Raw genomic sequence first — 18327 nt, 5'->3', positions numbered from 1 at the left:
GGTAGAAGAATATGGTAAAGGAAATGATCTGACCATTTCTGTGGGGGGAAAAGGAAATTCTACGCACCCAACATTAATTTCTGCAAAAGTCTGCATTGCACAGTGGCGCAGAATTCCTCGAGGAGTAAACATGGACTATATGGAAGTGGTGCCAAGATAACTTGGCGACATTGGATCAGAGGAAAAAATTGCTGGGCAGAACAACAGAACTGAGTTGCCAGTCAGCTGAGAGAATATAGGCCTAGCAGGCATTATCCAAGTAATGACTTTGGATAAGTAGATTGACACAAGAAGAGTTGTGTGCCGAGCCTCACTTTGAACATGTTGTCTATTACTGCCCTGAGCAGAGATCTCTGGCACCTGGAGGTGCAAGAGATTAGATCTGGACTTTTTAGCTCAAATAATATAGTTTAAAGGCAAGTACTGCTTCTAGGGAAGGCAAGCAACAGATCTTTAACAAAGAAGGCTTCAATGTAATAAAATGCAGAAGGCATCAGTTCTGGGTGAATTACAGTTTTTCAGCTGTGTTGAAAGAAAAAGCCCATGAAATTGAAGGTAGCGGTGGACAAAATACCTGGCAAAAATGAGTTATGTCAGAGAGGGTAAATTCTTGTTGCTGGACACATTTACTGAAGTTTAGTCAATAAAATACTTAATACTTTGGCTTGAAAATGGCTGTTAATAGTCTATATGCCAGAAAGAAATTCAAGTTTTTCTTGTATTTCCTCTTAAATACGTATTTACTTTGGGTAGCGTTTTGACCTGTGCGTAGTCTGCGTGTGGTTGCTCTTCCTACTTTCTCTGACTCCCCTACAGGGACGACTGCTCAATGAATCTTTTTAAAAAGGGAGTACCACTCTTGTTAGTTGCGTATTGGATACAGAAAGTCAGACCTGAAATGATGATTACTTTCATTGTGTCACAACTTAATTATGTGACTATTGTGGGACATGAAGGTTCCCCCTGCCTTTTCTAATTGCTATGGGAAAGGGTTTCACTGCAGTTGTTAGGCTTAGTTTATTTGAAAACTCTAGACTTCTTTAAATGTGCAGATATTCAGTACATTTAACATTTATTCTGTGTTTTATTTGTAGCAAATATAACAAAATAATTCGGGGGAGGTGAGGGAGAAAAAATTGGGGAGATCAAGGCAGCACAACAAAACAATGAAAGGTCTGGAAAATGAAATGGAAAAATGGGTTGAAAGGGGCATGTTCAGTCTAGAAAAGACAAATGGCCTGTGCATTCCATCACATAGCAGGGTTTCAGCAATCTAGCAGCAGTAACAAATTATATTTCAAGGCAAGGCTAACATTATTGCATAGTATTTATTATTACCAATTATTAAAAAGTAGGCTATCTTCCAGAGGTGATTTTGATAATCAAATTAATCCTGTTATAATTAGGTTGGAAGGGCTAAGTGAACTAGTGGTCTGCCTTTATGACCCAAATGGTTATGTGATTGAAAAGCAAATCACAGCCCAATCATGAAGCTTTGCTTATTTTTCACAGTAACCGACCTTTATTTTGATTAGAGATGTGATGCATATTGCTATCTTAAAGTAGCCTAGGCCCTGCTAAGAAGGGGAAATAGGAGAAAATAGTAGCTTGTTAGCTGAATGAACTGCTTTTTAACCAAGATTTCTGCACAGCCTGTAAAAAATGTCACTGCAGTCCAAATTAAAAAGAAAGCACTCAGTCTGATAACATTCATTTGTCTGTGAAGTGTAAGAGAAATGTGAAGTTTTAATTTGTTTGTTTGTTTGTGGCTTCAAGTGAGTGTCCCTGTGGCCTAAGACTGGGTTTCATCTAAATCCAGTAGTGATAATAAGAGCCAACTGGTTCTGAATGAATTTGGTAGATGAATGGATTACCCTTTTGCCATCAAATTATCTTTAGAAACTTGGAAGGGGCACTATCAAATAGTTTGACCACCCATGTTCACTTATTTGACAAGAAATACAATCTGACTGGATGGTGAGGGTTGTCCCCAGGAATCTGAATTTGTTTAAATCCACCAGAAAATGCATGAGGGCAAGGGACATCAGTTTATTCCAGTTAAAGGAAGAAGGACCTGATTTTTGCAAGGTGCTGAGAGTGCCTTTTACAAGCAGGTATGGGAACTCAACTGAGAATGACTTCAATTTACGGAGATTTGAGAACACAAGTTTGGTCTGTATGTATGCTACTATATAAAATGCACTAAACGACATAGGCTTAATGTCTAGTTGTTGTAGAAGGCCGCAAGGCACTGTTGAATCATTGCATTCTTAACATCTTCACTTAGTGTCATCCTTCTGTGCAGGAGACACTTGGAGGAGCCACCACACTCATGCCCCTTGCTGTGTGCTTTGTGGTTCCTTGGACAAACAGTGTGTCTTGTCCTCTCAACCAAAGGGCTTGTATTGATCAGCAGACCTAAGATTTTGTGAATATCTGACATAAATGCAAAATTCTACTCTGTGTGTGTGTGTGTGTGTGTGTGTGTGTGTATACACTCTCTCTCTCTCTATGTATGTATGTATGTATGTATAAAAACTTGTTTATTTATTTTTGGTATCTCATTTGGATATTGTTAACTTTTTTAAATTTAAGGGTTTATATTTATTTATCAAAGCTCCAGATTCCTTAAGGATGAGAGCAACAAATTGGAAAGGAATGCGTACCATGTCAACGTGAAAATATTGAACACATATCTTACATACCATAAGGTGCACAGAATGTTCAGTATGGAAATAAAAAATATATCAGTGATGCAGATAAGGCTGAAGGGATGGATTTTTATGAATAATGTAGGAATGTCTCATAAAATAGAGGAGGAAATAGCTAGAATGATAGGGAAAACTCTCATACATAAATCAAAGAAATGGAAATATGCTTAACAGCATTTTCTTAATGAAAGATATAAGTACTGGACTAACTTGGTCTCTTGGTAATGAAGCATAAAATGTGTGGGGAAAAAAGATAACAGGAGAGTGGTTAGTGTTGTTGTTGTTAGAAGTACCAGCAAGTAAGTGTTCAATAAATAACATGCATGTTTATTTACGGGATTAGAAAAATATTGTACTTGTAATATGAATGTCAACACAACAAATGCAAGTAAAAATATGGGAAGGGAGTTATCACTGTCTGTTTTTATGTGTAAAGAGATGTCTGCAGAGCCTAGAAAAATATTGGAAACTTTTGTAACCCAAGAGTACTTTTAAAATAGCAATTTCCTCAGGGGCCTTGGATTTTTAAAACTTGCTGCTGAACCTGAAATTTTGAAGTGAATAGGAAAATTATAAATCAAGCATTCTCCAATGTAGTTGTGTTTATAATGCACTGATAAACACTTCTGATCATTTACTCAGACTCCCTTTTGGAAGCTTTTATCTTGCTCTTTTCAGGTGGTGGTTGATGTACTGTAAAAATGAACAGAGTACAGGCATAAATAAAGTGTTTTTTCAATTTAAATCACATTTTTTATTTACATGTAGCTAGTCACTTAGACACCTCTGCATATTAGTGTCTTAACTTGCTAAAGTGGATGCATGGTTTCCTAATTGCTAGTAAAATATTAGGTTTTACATAGTTATTTTCTACCAAGGAAATGCACATTTGAAGTGCTTGTCAGTGTTGATAAAGACAAATCCCGGACCTCAATAACTTCCTTAGTGTGGGAGTAACACAAATAGAAAATGGATAAGCAAATAGCCCTTGCACGGCTTTCTGATGTATTGAGTTTCCACAAGAAAGCAGAAATGCTTTGACCAGGCTGTATTCACACATCAAGCCTTTCAGCTTCAAGTCATGGGACTTGTTCTTCTCAGTCAATGCTACAATAATAGGTTATCTAGGTGCTTAAGAAAAATCCCATCTTCCATGTTTAACTCTTGGCTTCAGAGCTAAACTTCAGGCTCCTATTTTGGAAAAAAAAATTATATGTGTATTAAGTACACAATAAGTTGGTTAATATTTTAAAAGTCTAAATAACTTTTCACAGGTAAAACAGAATTGATTTTGTTGTGAAGTGACAAAGAATGTATACCACAAAGTTTTTAATAAATATTAAATTTAATAATGTTTTGCTCCAGTTACTGAAAACACTTAAGCACGATTAAAGTTTAGGTAAGAAGTCCATTGATGTCAATAGAACTATGTTTAAATTTGTGTTCCTGTTTGCAGGATTTGGGCCATAACTTTCAATATTTGGTTTATTGCCTACAACAGTTACATAAAATTCAAATAAAAGCCTTTACCGGTAGTAGCATTTTTTTAAAAAAAGGTTTTGTAATGCAGTTAATTAGAAATTTTGATCTAAAATTGCAGTAACATGTTTCTAAATTACTATTTTTACACAGTCATCAATCTCATTTGAAATCAATGATTGTGGGGGAAAAAGTAAGTATTTAAATCATGCAGTGCAATCTCATTAAACAGAACTCCCGGAACGTTCGTGTTATGTTCATGGACAGAGAAGTTCAGTAAAACCATAAAAAAAACCCCTCTTTCTGGAAGGTTGCAACAAAACATTTACTTCTCAGAATCCCAAACCCTACCACACAAGAACCAAAAACAGAGAAAACAGGCTGCTCCTTAAGGCAGCGAGGCACAATTCATGCTGCTTTGCTCTAAACTAATTCTTTGCACGCTGACTGCTAAAGACCCAGATTGCACGTTCCCTACCAACCCCCCTAGCTGCAAGGATGATTTGGAAAACCCCTGAAAATTTAAACTGATACCTTATCATTTTAACACAGTTTTCAACATATCACCATCAAAAGGACCTCTAAGAGTAGGCCCTTTGAGATCTTTAAGTCTATTACTGTTAAGCACAACTTTGGATAGTGTTTGTGTAACACATGGTATTGCAATATGGGTCCTTCTCTATCTGAAGGTCTTATATGGTTCCCCCTCACCATAATATTGGAGTGCCTTCCATTTACTTTCAGTCACAGCAGTCTAGTCCTTAGTGGACTTCATGGAGTCTCTCGATCTTCCTTCCTGGAGCCAAAACTCTGCTCAGGGTAGGATTGTGGCTAGTCAGCATAAAAAGTTAAAAGGCTACTACTGCAGCAAGCTAATGGAGTGGCTCCTTTGGCTCAAAGGGTACACTGTTGCGCAGAAGGCCCCATTGACAACTCTAGAAGGGGATAGGCAGAACTGTTGTTGGCAGGGTTACTCACATTTAAAAGTGATTACACTTCTACAAGCAGTCAACTTCCTGAATTGAATCCTTACTGAAATATTTTCCAAGATTAGCTGTGGAACCAAGTGACTCTCTGGGAAGCTATACCAGATACCGCACTGCAACAGAGGAGATTAATATAGGAACTAAAGTTGGAAAGATGAGTACAAAGTAGGGCTGTCAAGTGATTAAAAAAAATTGTGATTAATCGAGTGTTTAAAAAAATTGACTAATATTTTTGGATGTTTTCTACATTTTCAAATATATTGATTTCAATTACAACACAGAATACAAAGTGTACAGTGCTCACTTCATATTTATTTTTGATGGCAAGTATTTTCACTGTAAAAAAACCCAAAAGAAATAGTATTTTTCAGTTCACCTAATACAAGTTCTATAGTGCAATCTCTTTATTATGAAAGTTGAACGTACAAATGTAGCATTATGTAAAAAAAAAACTGCATTCAAAAATAAAACAATCTAAATTTTTAGAGGCTGCAAGTCCACTCAGTCCTACTTCTTGGTCAGCCAGTTGCTCAGACAAATAAGTTTGTTTACATTTGCAGGAGATAATGCTGCCCGCTTCTTGTTTACAGTGTCACCTGAAAGTGAGAACAGGCGTTCACAAGGCACTGTTGTAGCCAGCGTCACAAGATATTTACATGTCAAATGCCCTAAAGAAAGGGAGTACTTGTGGCACCTTGGAGACTAAGAAATGTATTTGAGCATAAGTTTTCGTGAGCTACAGCTCACTTCATCGGATGCATGCAGTGGAAAATACAGTGGGGAGAGTTTATATACATAGAGAACATGGAACAGTGGGTGTTACCATACACAGTGTAACGAGTGATCAGGTAAGGTGAGCTATTACCAGCAGGAGAGAGGAAAAAAAAACCTTTTGTAGTGATAATCAAGGTGGGCCATTTCCAGCAGTTGACAAGAACATGTGAGGAACAGTGCGGGCGGGGGGACACATGGGGAAATAGTTTTACTTTGTGTAATGACACATCCACTCCCAGTTTTTATTCAAGCCTAATTTAATGGTGTCCAGTTTGCAAATTAATTCCAATTTAGCAGTCTCTCGTTGGAGTCTGTTTTTGAAGTTTTTTTGTTCAGAATTGAGACTTTTAGGTCTGTAATCGAATGGCCAGAGAGATTGAAATGTTCTCCAACTGGTTCTTGACATCCCTTCATGTTTCAACCACCATTCCAGGGGACATGGGTCCATGCCAATGACAGGTTCTGCTCGATAACAGTCCAAAGCAGTATGGACCAATGCATGTTCATTTTCATTATCTGAGTCAGATGCCACCAGCGGAAGGTTGTTTTCTTTTTTGATGTTTTGGGTTCTGTAGTTTCTGCATCGGAGTATTACTCTTTAAAGACTTCTGTGTAGCATATCTGGCATGTAAATACCTTGCAATGCCTATTCTCACTTTCTGGTGGCACTGTAAGTAAGAAGAGGGCAGCATTATTTCCTGTAAATGTAAGCAAACTTGTTTGTCTCTTAGTCATTGGCTGAAAAAGAAGTAGGACTGAGTGGACTTGTAGGCTCTGAAGTTTTACATGGTTTTGTTTTTGAGTGCAGTCATGTAACCAAAAAAAAAAATCTACATTTGTAAGTTGCATTTTCATGACAGGTTGCACTACAGAACTTGTATGAGGTGAATTGAAAAATGCTATGTCTTTCATTTTATCATTTTAGAGTGCAAATATTTATAATCAAAAATATACACTTTGATTTCAGTTACAACATAGAATATAATATATATGAAAATGTAGGAAAACATCACAATATTTTATAAATTTCAGTTATTCTATTGTTTAACAGTGTAATTAAAACTGCAATTAATCAAAATGTTTTTTAGTTAATCGCATGAGTTAACTTTGATTATTCTACAGCTCTAGTACAAAGATGTGAAGTAGTGCTAGGTTCACTTTGGGGAAAGTAGTGTTGCTCAGTTTTTGTGGCTTTATTCATAGTCCATTTACTTTTTCCCCGAAGGAATCACCACCCCCGTGCACCATTTGGAAAGTCAGGGCATCACCATCGCTGTGTGGAGTGCAAAGTTTGCCTCAATCCTATATTCAGTGCTTTCCATTTACTCCTCTGTTGGCCAAATTCTGTTGTCAGTAAAATCTATGCAAATCTGAATTAACTCTAGAAGTCTAATGCAATTGAGAGCAGAATTTGTCTTTATAATCATAACCCTTCTGCATTCTTAGTTCACCTTAATTTTGCATTTGAAATGTTAGGAGAATAGCCTCCTTGAAACTAGCCAGGAACACTGAAAATGCATCACCAGTAGGTACTCATTGACATATGATTTTCCTCCTTATTCCTGCTGACCGAGGGGTTTCTGTCCACTTAAGCATTGGTCTTGATTTTTTTAAATTATTGCATACAGAGATGCGTACCAACTGTAGGTAGACCATTGAAAAGTCTTTCAATCCCGGTCTCTGGGCTTCATTCTCCCTATACATGACAGAATCTTCAGCGTCTTCTTCATTTTGTGCAGCCGGGTGTTTATGCAACATGCCTGGCTAATGTCAGAGGTTTTCATTTCCTTCTAGTGTCTTCTGGGGAGGAGGGCATGTGACTGAACTTCCCTGTTTGAAGGCTGTGTAACTTCATCTGACCAATACAAGTAGTACAGGGATGTCAAGTAAGCCACTACGGTACATGGAATTCTTGAAAATGTTATTTGGACAGATTTAAATTAAATAGGAGCTCTTTGGAAATAAGGGAAATGCACTGGAATGTGCTAATGAAGTGAGTGCATCTGTATAGAACACGTGGAACTGAACAAAATCTTGCTTTCATTACTGCTTTTAATTACAATAGTACAATAGTGGTATGTTGGCCCTTTTACTTACAATTGTGTGGTTTTGAAACTGGCTTTCAGTTACGAACTAGTGCCCAGAATAGATACTATTGGAATTGATGAGTTTTGCCTGATTGTAGGATCAAAGCTTGTATCTGCCTTCTGGGGTCTCAGTGAATCTGGTAAGACATAGGGGTGCTTTAGAAGTTGGTACGGTCAAGTAAAAATTGTGGGCATGTGATGAAGTTCTTAGAGATGAATGTTGTATGGATATTCATTGTTCTAAATGCCTATCAGTCTTAATATAGATCAAAATATGAACTTCTGCACAAGACAGGCAGCAGCCCAACTGCTTTCCACTTAATGCATCATTTTTCTGAAGGTGCATGGTCTTGAAATTGTCATTGAGATTTCTCAAGTAGGGACTGTTCTGTTATTGTTGCTAAAAATACAAATCTTTGAAATAATTAGAAAGTATGAGCTATTGTAAATTCGAAGTTTGGTTTGTGGTTGTGTCCATGAGGGTATTACGGGATATTAACTGTAGTTAGGATTGAAAAGGTTAGATTTTTATCAGTAATGTCAGTAAACCTTGATTTCACCAAACACACACTAACAAATGAAGAAAAAATTCCATTAACAATAACTGAAATTTACAGATAGGCAAAGTAACAAAAATGCTGCTTGAGAACTTTGAGGGTTTGATTTAAGGATATTTATTTTTTATATTTTGACGTGTATATGGTGACTGTTTTAACAGTTATAAAGCGTTAACTTTTTGAATCTGTGTCTACTGTCATTAAAGAATTATTGTCTGACCTGCCCCCCTGATTTCCCACACCTGTGAAAATTTATATTGATTAAAAAAAAAGCTTTAAAATACTGATACCTGTCAAAATTATTTTAAAAAAAAACCCACAAATTCTGCCAAGACTAGCTTTACAGTAAGGTTTAAAACTGTTCTCTTTATTTGTTAAACTAAACTGAAAGAGAAATTCTTCTGCTTTCAGTGTCTGTGTTTAATAGATTTGTTTCAAGGCCAGAGATACATAGATTCATAGATACTAAGGTCAGAAGAGACCATTCTGATCATCTAGTCCGACCTCCTGCACAGCGCAGGCCACAGAATCTCACCCACCCACTCCTATGAAAAACCTCACCTATCTCTGAGCTATTGAAGTCCTCAAATCATGGTTTAAAGACTTCAAGGAGCAAAGCATCCTCCCCCAAGTCACCCATGCCCCATGCTACAGAGGAAGGTGAAAAACCTCCAGGGCCTCTCCAATCTGCCCTGGAGGAAAATTCCTTCCCGACCCCAAATATGGCAATCAGCTAAACCTTGAGCATATGGGCAAGATTCACCAGCCAGATATTACAGAAAATTTTTTCCTGGGTAACTCAGATCCCATCCATCTAATATCCCATCTCAGGGGATTAGTCCTATTTACCCTGAATATTTAAAGATCAATTACTTACCAAAATCCCATTATCCCATCATACCATCTTCTCCATAAACGTATCGAGTAGAATCTTAAAACCAGATAGATCTTTTGCCCTCACTGCTTCCCTTGGAAGGCTATTCCAAAACTTCACTCCTCTGATGGTTAGAAACCTTCGTCTAATTTCAAGTCTAAACTTCCTAGTGGCCAGTTTATACCCATTTGTTCTTGTGTCCACATTGGTGCTGAGCTGAAATAATTCCTCTCCCTCTCCTGTATTTATCCCTCTGATATATTTATAGAGAGCAATCATATCTCCCCTCAACCTTCTTTTAGTTAGGCTAAACAAGCCAAGCTCCTTAAGTCTCCTTTCGTAAGACAAGTTTTCCATTCCTCGGATCATTCTAGTAGCCCTTCTCTGTACCTGCTCCAGTTTGAATTCATCCTTTTTAAACATGGGAGACCAGAACTGCACACAGTATTCTAGGTGAGGTCTCACCAGTGCCTTGTATAACGGTACTAAACCTCCTTATCCCTACTGGAAATGCCTCTCCTGATGCATCCCAAAACAGCATTAGCTTTTTTCACAGCCATATCACATTGGCAGCTCATAGTCATCCTATGATCAACCAATACTCCAAGGTCCTTCTCCTCTTCCGTTACTTCTAATTGTTGCGTCCTCATCTTATAACTAAAATTCCTGTTATTAATCCCTAAATGCATAACCTTACACTTCTCACTATTAAATTTCATCCTATTACTATTACTCCAGTTTACAAGGTCATCCAGATCCTCCTGTATAATATCCCGATCCTTCTCTGAATTGGCAATACCTCCCAGCTTTGTATCATCTGCAAACTTTATTAGCACACTCCCACTTTTTGTGGCAAGGTCAGTAATAAAAAGATTAAATAAGATTGGTCCCAAAACCGATCCCTGAGGAACTCCACTGGTAACCTCCCTCCAACCTGACAGTTAGCCTTTCAGTAGGACCTGTTGCAGTCTCCCCTTTAACCAATTCCTTATCCACCTTTTGATGTTGATATTGATCCCCATCTTCTCCAATTTAACTAATAATTCCCCATGTGGCACGGTATCAAATGCCTTACTGAAATCTAGGTAAATTAGATCCACTGCATTTCCTTTATCTAAAAAATCTGTTACTTTTTCAAAAAAGGAGATTAGGTTGGTTTGGCACGATCTACCTTTTGTACAAAACCATGTTGTATTTTGTCCCATTTACCATTGACTTCAATGTTCTTAACTAATTTCTCCTTCAAAATTTTTTCCAGGACCTTGCATACTACAGATGTCAAACTAACTGGCCTGTAGTTACCCGGATCACTTTTTTTTCCTTTCTTAAAAATAGGAACTATATTAGCAATTCTCCAATCATTCGGTACTACTCCTGAGTTTACAGATTCATTAAAAATTCTTGCTAATGGGCTTGCAATTTCAGGTGCCAATTCCTTTAATATTCTTGGATGAAGATTATCTGGGCCCCCCGATTTAGTCCCATTAAGCTGTTTCAGTTTCGCTTCTACCTCTGATATGGTAATATCTACCTCCATATCCTCATTCCCATTTGTCATGCTACCATTATCCCCAAGATCCTCTTCAGCTTTATTAAAGACTGGGGCAAAGTATTTGTTTAGATATTGGGCCATGCCTAGATTATCTTTAACCTCCACTCCATCCTCAGTGTTAAGCGGCCCCACTTCTTGTGTAAATGGTGAGCTAAAAGTAGACAGCCCATCTCCTAGCTCTAATGTTAGTTTATATTATTACTATAATAAAGAAAATAGATAACATTTCAGAATTTGTTATCTTCATAAAATATTATGGCTTTAAACTTCACATAAAGGAAAGACAAATGCACATGAACAAATCACCTACTTGTATTGCAGTAAGCATATGTAAAGTGAAGTCACAAATGTAGATCCATACAGCTCTTAAATGTATGTATAGACCGCTGTACCAGTGTTGTCACTCTTTCCAGTTAATAACTGCACCTCTTAAAAACTAAATATAACTTTTAAATGCGGTATAAAGAAAAAAAATTACCAGAAAGTGTATCTCGGGGGGGGACCTGTGGGTAAGGACTTCTAAGGAAGTCCTTAAATAAAACTTATCATGAAGGCTATGTTACGTAGTATTGTATAGGAGATTATATAGGAGATATATATAAGATTCCTCCTGGTTAAGTTGAATTCTGGAAGATGTGTATTGTATCACTCCTGTGAAGTTTCACCTTGTTCTGTGTAGCAGTCTTGGACTTGTGGAATGATTTGGGTTATACGGAATTAAATATTCTATAAAGTCTTTCTAATGTTTAAATTTTCATTGAAAGATTTAAAGTAATACACTTAAGTTTCATTTGTTTAAATGGCAACTACAAGATGTCCCTTTCTACTGCCATGAAGAGGATGTGTGTAACACTGTAGAGAATATTGTTAAATGTAGAACCTGTTGTGCAGAATGGAGTCCACAGTTTTACAAAGTTCTTGGCGCAGGCACTGTTTAAAGGTCTAAACGGTTTAAAGATCTAGCTTATTAATAGCATAATTGATCATTTTTGTCTTTGAGAGCCTAATTTTTTTTAATTAAAACTTGTGATACGGACATAACTTGTAACATTAATACCTTTCAGTGAAAATATGCAAGGATCCTAAGATTGGCTTCTTGATTGCTGACCCTTCTATTGATCTTACTACACTGAGCTCTCCCAGCACTCCTGGTAATCCACCTCCACAAGGGGATTAGCTCAGAGCCTGTCCACACTAGTGCTTTAAAGCGCTCAGACTTGCTGCACTCAGGGGGGTGATTTTTCACATCCCTGAGCCAGTAAGTTAGAGCGCTATAACATGTAAGTGTAGATAAGCCCAAAGATTTTGTTTAAAAAACAACACCAAAAAACTCTCATGGTTGTGAAGGTTACTCCATTTGCATTAAAGTTCTCCGCTCTGTTTTTTCCACCAAATGCATCCGATGAAGTGAGCTGTAGCTCACGAAAGCTTATGCTCTAATAAATTTGTTAGTCTCTAAGGTGCCACAAGTACTCCTTTTCTAGTTGTCTCAGGGTATCTCTACGCTGAAATTAAACATCCGCGTCTGGCTCCTGCCAGCTGACTTGGGCTCGCTAGCCTCTGGCTGCGGGGTTGTTTAATTGCAATGTAGATATTTAGGCTCAGGCTGGAGCCCGGGCTCTAGAAGCCTGCAAGGGAGGAGTGTCCCAAAGCTCGGGCTGCAGCTCAAGGCCAAACATCTGCACCACAGTTAAAAAACCCTGCAGTGGAGACCCACAAGCCCGAGTCAGCTGGCACAGGTGTCTTATTGCAGTGTAGATATACTGCCAGTTTCCAAAGAACCTGAAACACTAGCTCTTCAAAAATGTGAACTTCCCTCATTTATCTGCAGAAAATTAACTCAGTGCCTAATGATTGTTTAAATGCCAACATAAATGTTTTCGCTACTCTACAGTAGAGGAAACATCAATCTAATATGCTTATCTGTAACAGACCCAACATTTCCCTCAGTGCCAAAAGTCCCAACTGTCCCCTCTCCAGCTAGGGTGGCCAGATGTCCCGATTTTGGGGTCTTTTTCTTATATAGGGTTATATTACCCCCCACCCCCTGTCCCGATTTTTCACACTTGCTGTCTGGTCACCCTGTGTCCAGCTGCCAAAACCTCTAACTCTCCTCATTACTTTTGTGGTGCAGTAAAGTTATAAAAATAAATAAATACAAATGTAAAGAGTATGTAAATCAGTTCTACATCAGCGAAGATGAAATACATACTGTGCTGTGTGTTCAATTAAAAACCAGAGTTTAAACTAAATTACTACAAAATTTACAGCATGTCAAATTGTAGTGCTCAGAATTCATGGACCCTGCTGTAGAACTTAGGTTGTCCTTGCTGTGGAGTCCGCTGGGCCTTGTTAGAACTCTGTCAACATGTACTGTATAATCTTGCTAGATTTAGATGGCTACCAGCTTAGTAACTGTTAACATAGCTTTCAATGTAAGCTTTATTAAAATTTTGTAAAGGGAAAAATGACATCAGAACTATCAATACAGTTCTTCGTAGATTGTTGCATAACTAACTGCAGCTCAATTTCTTTGATAGCTTGATTTTATTGCTTTTTATTTCTCCCACTGCAGGAAGCAGGCTCTGGAAGCAAAACAGAGAAGCATGCATTGAAGCTATATTTTATGCGGTTGTCTTTTTGTTGCAGGTATTGGACTGGATTGAGAACCATGGAGAAGCTTTCCTTAGCAAACATACCGGGGTAGGAAAGTCCCTGCATCGGGCCAGAGCTTTGCAGAAACGCCATGAAGACTTTGAAGAAGTAGCACAGGTAAATGTTTCAAACATGTTAAACCCCCATCCTGTTAAACAATTGCACCTATATCACTGTTCAATGGTGCCTTAAATTGCCTAATTGATCTTGAAGGGTTGGGCACATTGAGTGCTCTGGTAAGAAAAAAATGAATCCAGACACCATGTAAATTTAAATTCTGAGTGTTTCCTTTTAACTTAACTTCTAGAGTAGATTTTTATTTGAGTGTTCAATTTTGCATAAAAATATTGAAAGCAAAAAGCAATGCATCCACTGTGAAAATGATGCTTGCAAGAACAACAAACAACAAATCTCTGAAATCTTTAATATCCGATTGGGTGCAAGTAGGCACGCTCCATTGTTTGTAAAAAATCAAACACCCATCTGATAAACTCAGTGTCAGTCAGCCATTCAACATAACCAATTAAAACAAATGATAGTAAACACTGTTTTTTAAACACGGGTTTAAGTATTCACATCAATCTCATAAATGTAACAATATCTTTGTTGGCTACAGAAACATCAATATGAAAATGAGAAGACTGTAAAACACAAAGTTGGGACTTAAGGACTCATGCACATGTTGCTTGAGTTAAGATTGACGACCATTCTTCCTATTAAAACAAATGAGTTTAATATGTATGATAGCTGATGAAACGGGATGAAACAATAACACATTTCTTCTGAGCTGAATGTTTACAATTCAAGTTCTGGTGCAGGTTGTGCAGATACTGGAATTTCCATCCCATGAAAAACTTCATGTTTCTCAAATAAAATAAAATAAAAACATTAATTCCTAATCAGAACAAAAATTCAGATATGTGCAGTCTTCCATGGGAGGGACATCTTAAAAATTCTTGCATTTCAGAAGAACCAAAATGGGATTGTTTGAATTATTCCAATCCCTGCCCCCCAGGCTCCAGTGTTCCCTGGCTGCTGAGTTTCAAGCCAGGCATGTGAGGAAGCCGGTGGCCAGAGTGCCTGGTTTCCGTGAAATCAACATTGTTGGGTGGAAAACATTCAGAATATTTTCGACCAGCTCTAGCATTGAGTAAGATTACCAGTAATGTTTATGAATTCAGTTTTTATTCACCAGAGCTTTTTTTAAAAGCTTATGATCTGAGAGAAATGACTGAGCCTATCAAATGCTTTTGTATGTCTGGCTTTAACTTGGAAGATAAGTAATGTGTAACTAGGAATTAATGTGTACCTTGGAAATACAGCATGGTCACAAAAAAGGCTTGGAAGATATTAAAGAAATGAATATATCTGGGTATTTTAAATAAATTGAGTTGTAATTAGTGAAATCACAGCTTATAACGCTTGAAAAGACAAGACTTGGAGAGAGAGTTACCAGATGACTTAGAGGGAAAGCTATTGTGATACCAATCATCAAAAACGGGAAAAATAACAACACTTATATAGCTGACACTTAGCTTCAACACACACTCTACTGGTGACGCTTGCACTGTCAGGGTTATCTGCTAGCCAGTTTTATTGATGAATTATCCTGGCAAAAATGTATGCTAAGGCAAATCATATATAGTAGTTCTGTCTAAGCTGGTTTGTTTACCAGGGGAAGTTAGCATTTAAATTGTGAGGTTGTGGTGTTTTCCCATTGGGTCTTTTTTTTGCTAATGACTGCTGGAAGTGGCAGTCAGATAACCAGAATACTGTGAAGTATTAACAGAATCAGAAGTACAGATTTAATAGACAGTATAGTGGATTGATCAAAGTATGAGTGAGGGGTCAAATATTTGTGCGTTCACAAGATGTGGGTTTTGTTTGTATTAGTTTTCCTGTTTAATGCAGAAGGTAATCATTTATGGACCTGTAATGTTGAGAGCATGTCTTAGAGCATTTCCACTACTCAGGAACTGAAACACCATGAGAAAACCAGATATCTCATGACAATATCCAGATAAAGGGCTCAAAGACACTGAAACAACCTTAGGGCTATACACGGGCACTGGATTCCATACACACTCTTAATTTTTCATTTATAACAAATGTATCTTTTGTTTCACGTTCAGAGTCATTACTTTTTGCATCAGAGGCCAGACCCTCTTTGTTTAAGATGCTGGAGATGAAGTCCATTAGGTATTTTACACTGTGATACTTGAGCAGAATGATTAAAAGAACAAAATATGACTAAGGGCATGGCTACCCTTGCAGATGTAGGGTATTTTGAGTTTGAGTTTTGAGTTAAACCAGCCTTCGGAGAGCGCAGTAGGGAAAGCGCTGCAGTGTGTTCACACTGACAGCTTCAAGCGCTCTGGCATGGCCACATTTGTGGCACTTGCCACAGCATTGGGATGGTGCATTATGGGCAGCTATCCCAGCATGCAAGTGACTGCAATGTACTTTTCAAATGGGAGAGGGGGAGTGTGACAGGGAGTGTGTTGTGTGTATGTGGGGGGAGAGAGAGTGGGCTTGTGGGGGGCTGAGAGCATGTCAACATGCTGTCTTGTAAGTTCAGACAGCAGCAGACCCCCTACCCACCCCCCCACCTCTCTCTCTCACATGCACAGCATTCCACACTAATGGTTGCTTTGTCTTGGAGCAGGTAAGCATGCAGGGAGTCAGAAACGGAGCTTTCAAAGGGCATATCCGCATTCCTGCAGTGATTCCAAAACAATTCCAAAGAGTGGCCACTTGACGTAAGGGGATTATGGGACGTTTCCGGAGGCTGATCAAAGCGCAGTAATGCAACACCTCGTTCACACTGACGCCTGGGCATTTAAGCCAAGGTGCAACAAGCATTAATCTTCTCCCCGAGGTGGAGTACCAGGAGCGCTCTAGCCATGGAGTCAGAGCGCTCTATGTGCCTTCCCAATGTGAATGGATAGTGAGCTAGGGTGCCCAGGGCTGCTTTAATGTGCTCTAACTCGCAAGTGTAGCCATGCCCTAAGAGAGAACAGGGTGAAAGTATTGGAAGGGTGTAAACATCTGGGACAGAGGAATTGATCTAGGCCAGTGGTTCTCAAACTTTTTTTCCCGTGTACCACTTGAAAATTGCTGCGGGTCTCGGAGGACCACTTAATGGTCTTTCCAACTGTTGTTTGTACTGTTAGCTAACTATTGTAAAGTGCTTTGGATAAGAGCGCTATATTAAAAAAATAATAAATAATAATAAACTTTTTTTTTGTTCTACAAATAAAAGCACACAACTCGTATTTTAATATCAGTAGTCTTACCTTTCTAATGCGATGGATGTGCCCTCTCTCCCCTGCCACAGCAGCCACAGAGCTGAGGCTGTGAAAGAGGGTCATCTCTCCCCGGCAGCCGCAGCCCTGGAGCTGGGGAAAGTCACCTCTTTCTCTGTCCGCCGCAGCCCTGCACATCCCAAATTCCTCCCACCCCCCTCTTCTCACCCCACTGCCCCCTCCACCTATACTCTATTCCCCCCAAGGCCACCACCTCACCTTAAATGTTTGAGAACCTCTGATCTAGGCAACAAGAGGAATATTTTTAGGTGTGGTGTAATGAAACTGAACAAAGGAAAAAATTAAGCTGAATAATAAGGAAAAATTTCCTGATGCTGAGCTCTACTAGATTGAAAAATAATCTCCTCGGGGAAAGGGTGGAATCTCTATTGCTTGAGACTTGAAAAACTAGACTGGACAAAGTACTTAAATATACTGTAGGAAACAATCCTTCACTGGCAAAAGGATAGACAAGATGACCTAATAAGTCTTTTTTTTTTTCATCTCTAACTTCTGGTTCTGTGGTGATTGCCAAGACAGGCACACCCTTTGAGATTTTTTCCCTTCTCTAAATCAAATATAAGCAGGCAACGAACATGCATCCCTGCTTTGTGTATTCCAAATAAGACCGTTGATTTTTATACTTCAGGGTTTAACGTGACAATGAATGTGATGTCCGTCACATACTCATGCTGTTCACTTGTGTGCGGGCATATGACAGTTTTTTGCTATGAGATGCATTATGTTCTGTAAGAGTGACTGCAGATGAAGTGTACTTATTCCCTACGTACACTTCGAGTTATTCATGTTTTTCCTTTGATCAGAGAACCTGGCCGCACCTGGGGTTATCAGAGTCAACTCTACAAAAAAAAAAAAAAAAAAAAAAAAGAGACGGCATCAACTCCTTGAAATCCCACCTGGCTACTTTGCTCAATCACCTGGAGCCTCTAGTAAATGCTGAACTGTTCACTTTCAGCTAAGGAACTGACAAGTTCAGACAGGTGATTTGTCCTTTTTTCCTCCTATGCTGTTTCTCCAGGGTAGTTCAGATTCCAACTCCCCAGGACTGCTCAAAGGAATCATGGAATAAGCTAGCACACAATGTGCAAAAAGTGTTCATAGTTCCCTGTAATGTCAGCAGACTTCAGTCTCATCACAGGTTAAATATTCTGATGAAAGATTGACACTTTCATCTGCTCACTGTACAGGATAACATTGGTCTTCATAACAAGGGCTTGCAGTATGCTTATGTATCCCATCAATGCAAATGGAAAGGGGATTTGTCACATTGGCTATAGGTTAAAATGCTTTCTTTAGCAGTTATGAATAAGGCTAATATTTGGTCAC

At 38.5% G+C, this 18327-nt stretch overlaps 1 protein-coding gene across 1 annotated transcript in view; it reads left to right on the top strand.

Annotated features, from left to right (window-relative positions):
* Window positions 1-18327, top strand: part of TRIO (trio Rho guanine nucleotide exchange factor) — a 404237-nt gene that overhangs the window by 185130 nt on the left and 200780 nt on the right. The window contains 1 exon segment of the mRNA XM_038392902.2: window positions 13670-13792. Within this exon segment, the coding sequence (XP_038248830.1) occupies window positions 13670-13792 (123 nt within the window).

Source organism: Dermochelys coriacea, chromosome 2 (genome assembly GCF_009764565.3).
Source record: "Dermochelys coriacea isolate rDerCor1 chromosome 2, rDerCor1.pri.v4, whole genome shotgun sequence".
Lineage (NCBI taxonomy): Eukaryota > Metazoa > Chordata > Testudines > Dermochelyidae > Dermochelys > Dermochelys coriacea.
This window is presented reverse-complemented; position numbering and strand designations above follow the sequence as displayed.